At 42.0% G+C, this 1777-nt stretch overlaps 1 protein-coding gene across 1 annotated transcript; it reads right to left on the bottom strand.

Annotated features, from left to right (window-relative positions):
* Window positions 1-4: 4 nt before the first annotated feature.
* On the bottom strand, window positions 5-422 carry LOC124891546 (E3 ubiquitin-protein ligase RING1-like; the record flags this gene model as incomplete). Its single annotated transcript, XM_047403273.1, has 1 exon — window positions 5-422. A coding segment is annotated over exon 1 (297 nt), but the record flags the coding sequence as incomplete, so codon positions are not given.
* Window positions 423-1777: the final 1355 nt, after the last annotated feature.

Here is a 1777-nt window from a genome sequence, read left to right as displayed (position 1 = left end):
CGATTCGCGTTTCTCTTGCAGGGATTCGCGCGCCGCCGCCGCCGCCGCCGTCGGAACCGGAATCGCTGCCCATGAAAATGTTACTCAACATGGAGGCAACCGGTTCGGGCAAGCGGGTTAGATTGGGGATCGGGTCAGGGTCTTCATATTCTTCGACAAAGTCACTGTTACAATCAGGGCAAATGAGATCGCCAGTGTCAGAAAGGGTAATGGTGACGGTGTGAGTACATTTGTGGCAGAAATAAAGGGCGGCGGTGGTGGCGGCGGCGCAGTCAGGGGTGGGGATTCCGGGGGCAGACATATTTGAGAAAAAAATGGAAATTATTATATGAAAGAATATAGGGCGAGTGAAGAGAATCAATCAACTAACTGTATGTATATTGAGAGAGAGTTGGCGGGGTTGGGTGGCGTAGGGTGGGGGTTGGGGATGGGGTGGGGGTTAACTAGGTTTTTAACAAAAACAAAAAAGGAAAAGATATTACTATACAACAACAACAAACCCAGTGTATTCCCACTTAGTGGGGTCTGAGGGTAAGATGTACGCAGTCCATACCTCTACCTCTGATGAAGTAGAAAGGCTGTTTCCGAAAGACCCCCGGCTCAAGTCACGAGATATCACACAAACACATAGTATAGCATAGAAGCAGATGACATAACATAGATACGGCACCCATAAGGAATATAAAACAGAGTAAAGCAGGAATGCAGGAATATAAAGCAGATGAAAGCACACATATTCGTAATAAACATGGAACACGGAACACGGAACATTGAATACGGAATCATAACAGGAATACACCCCCACCAATTAATTCCCTACACTAGCGACCCGAACTGGCCCTAATCCTCTGCCGTAATTCGCATCTTCCAGACCTTCCTATCTAGGGTCATGTCCTCGGTGAGCTGTAACTGTTCCATGTCCCGCCTAATCACCTCACCCCAGTACTTCTTCGGTCTACCCCTACCCCGTCTAAAACCATCCAACACTAGCCTCTCACACCTACGGACCGGGGCATCCATGCCCCTCCTCTTCACGTGTCCGAACCATCTCAATCGTGCTTCCCGCATCTTACACTCCACTGAAGTCACACCAACCTTCTCCCGGATAGTCTCATTCCGAACTCTATCCCCTCGGGTCAGTCCACACATCCAGCGCAACATCCGCATTTCTGCCACCTTCATTCTTTGGATGTGGGAGTTCTTAACTGGCCAACACTCCGCTCCATACAGCAAGGCCGGACGGACTGCCACCCTATAGAATTTGCCTTTAAGCTTGGGCGGCACCTTCTTATCACACAGCACCCCCGATGCGAGTTTCCACTTCATCCATCCCGCCCCAATACGGTGCGAGACATTTGTTTGTCATTAATATTTGTTTAAAAAAAATATTTTGTGCCTTTAAATTATATGAAATTAAGGATATGTATTTTTCATTAATATTTTAAAAAAAGAAAAAATATTGTTTGTCTTTAAATTATATAAAATTAAGGAGATATGTTTGTCATTAATATAAAAGAAATAGTGTCTTTAAATAATGTGAAACTAAGGATATGTGTCTGTCAATAATAGTGAAAAGAATAGAAAAAATATAGTTTGTCTTTAAATTATGTGAAGTTATGGAGATATTTTTGTCATTTATAATAAAAAAATAAAGAAAAATAATACTGTAAATCTTTAAATTATGTGAAATAAAAAAGATATATTTATCATTAATAGTTAAAAAAGAAAAGAAAAAATAGTATGTTTCTTTAAATTATTTGAAATTAAGGAGATATGT

Source organism: Capsicum annuum, unplaced genomic scaffold, assembly GCF_002878395.1.
Source record: "Capsicum annuum cultivar UCD-10X-F1 unplaced genomic scaffold, UCD10Xv1.1 ctg37065, whole genome shotgun sequence".
Taxonomy (NCBI): Eukaryota; Viridiplantae; Streptophyta; class Magnoliopsida; order Solanales; family Solanaceae; genus Capsicum; species Capsicum annuum.
Note: the sequence above shows the minus strand (reverse complement) of the source record. Positions and strands in the feature narration are given on the sequence as shown.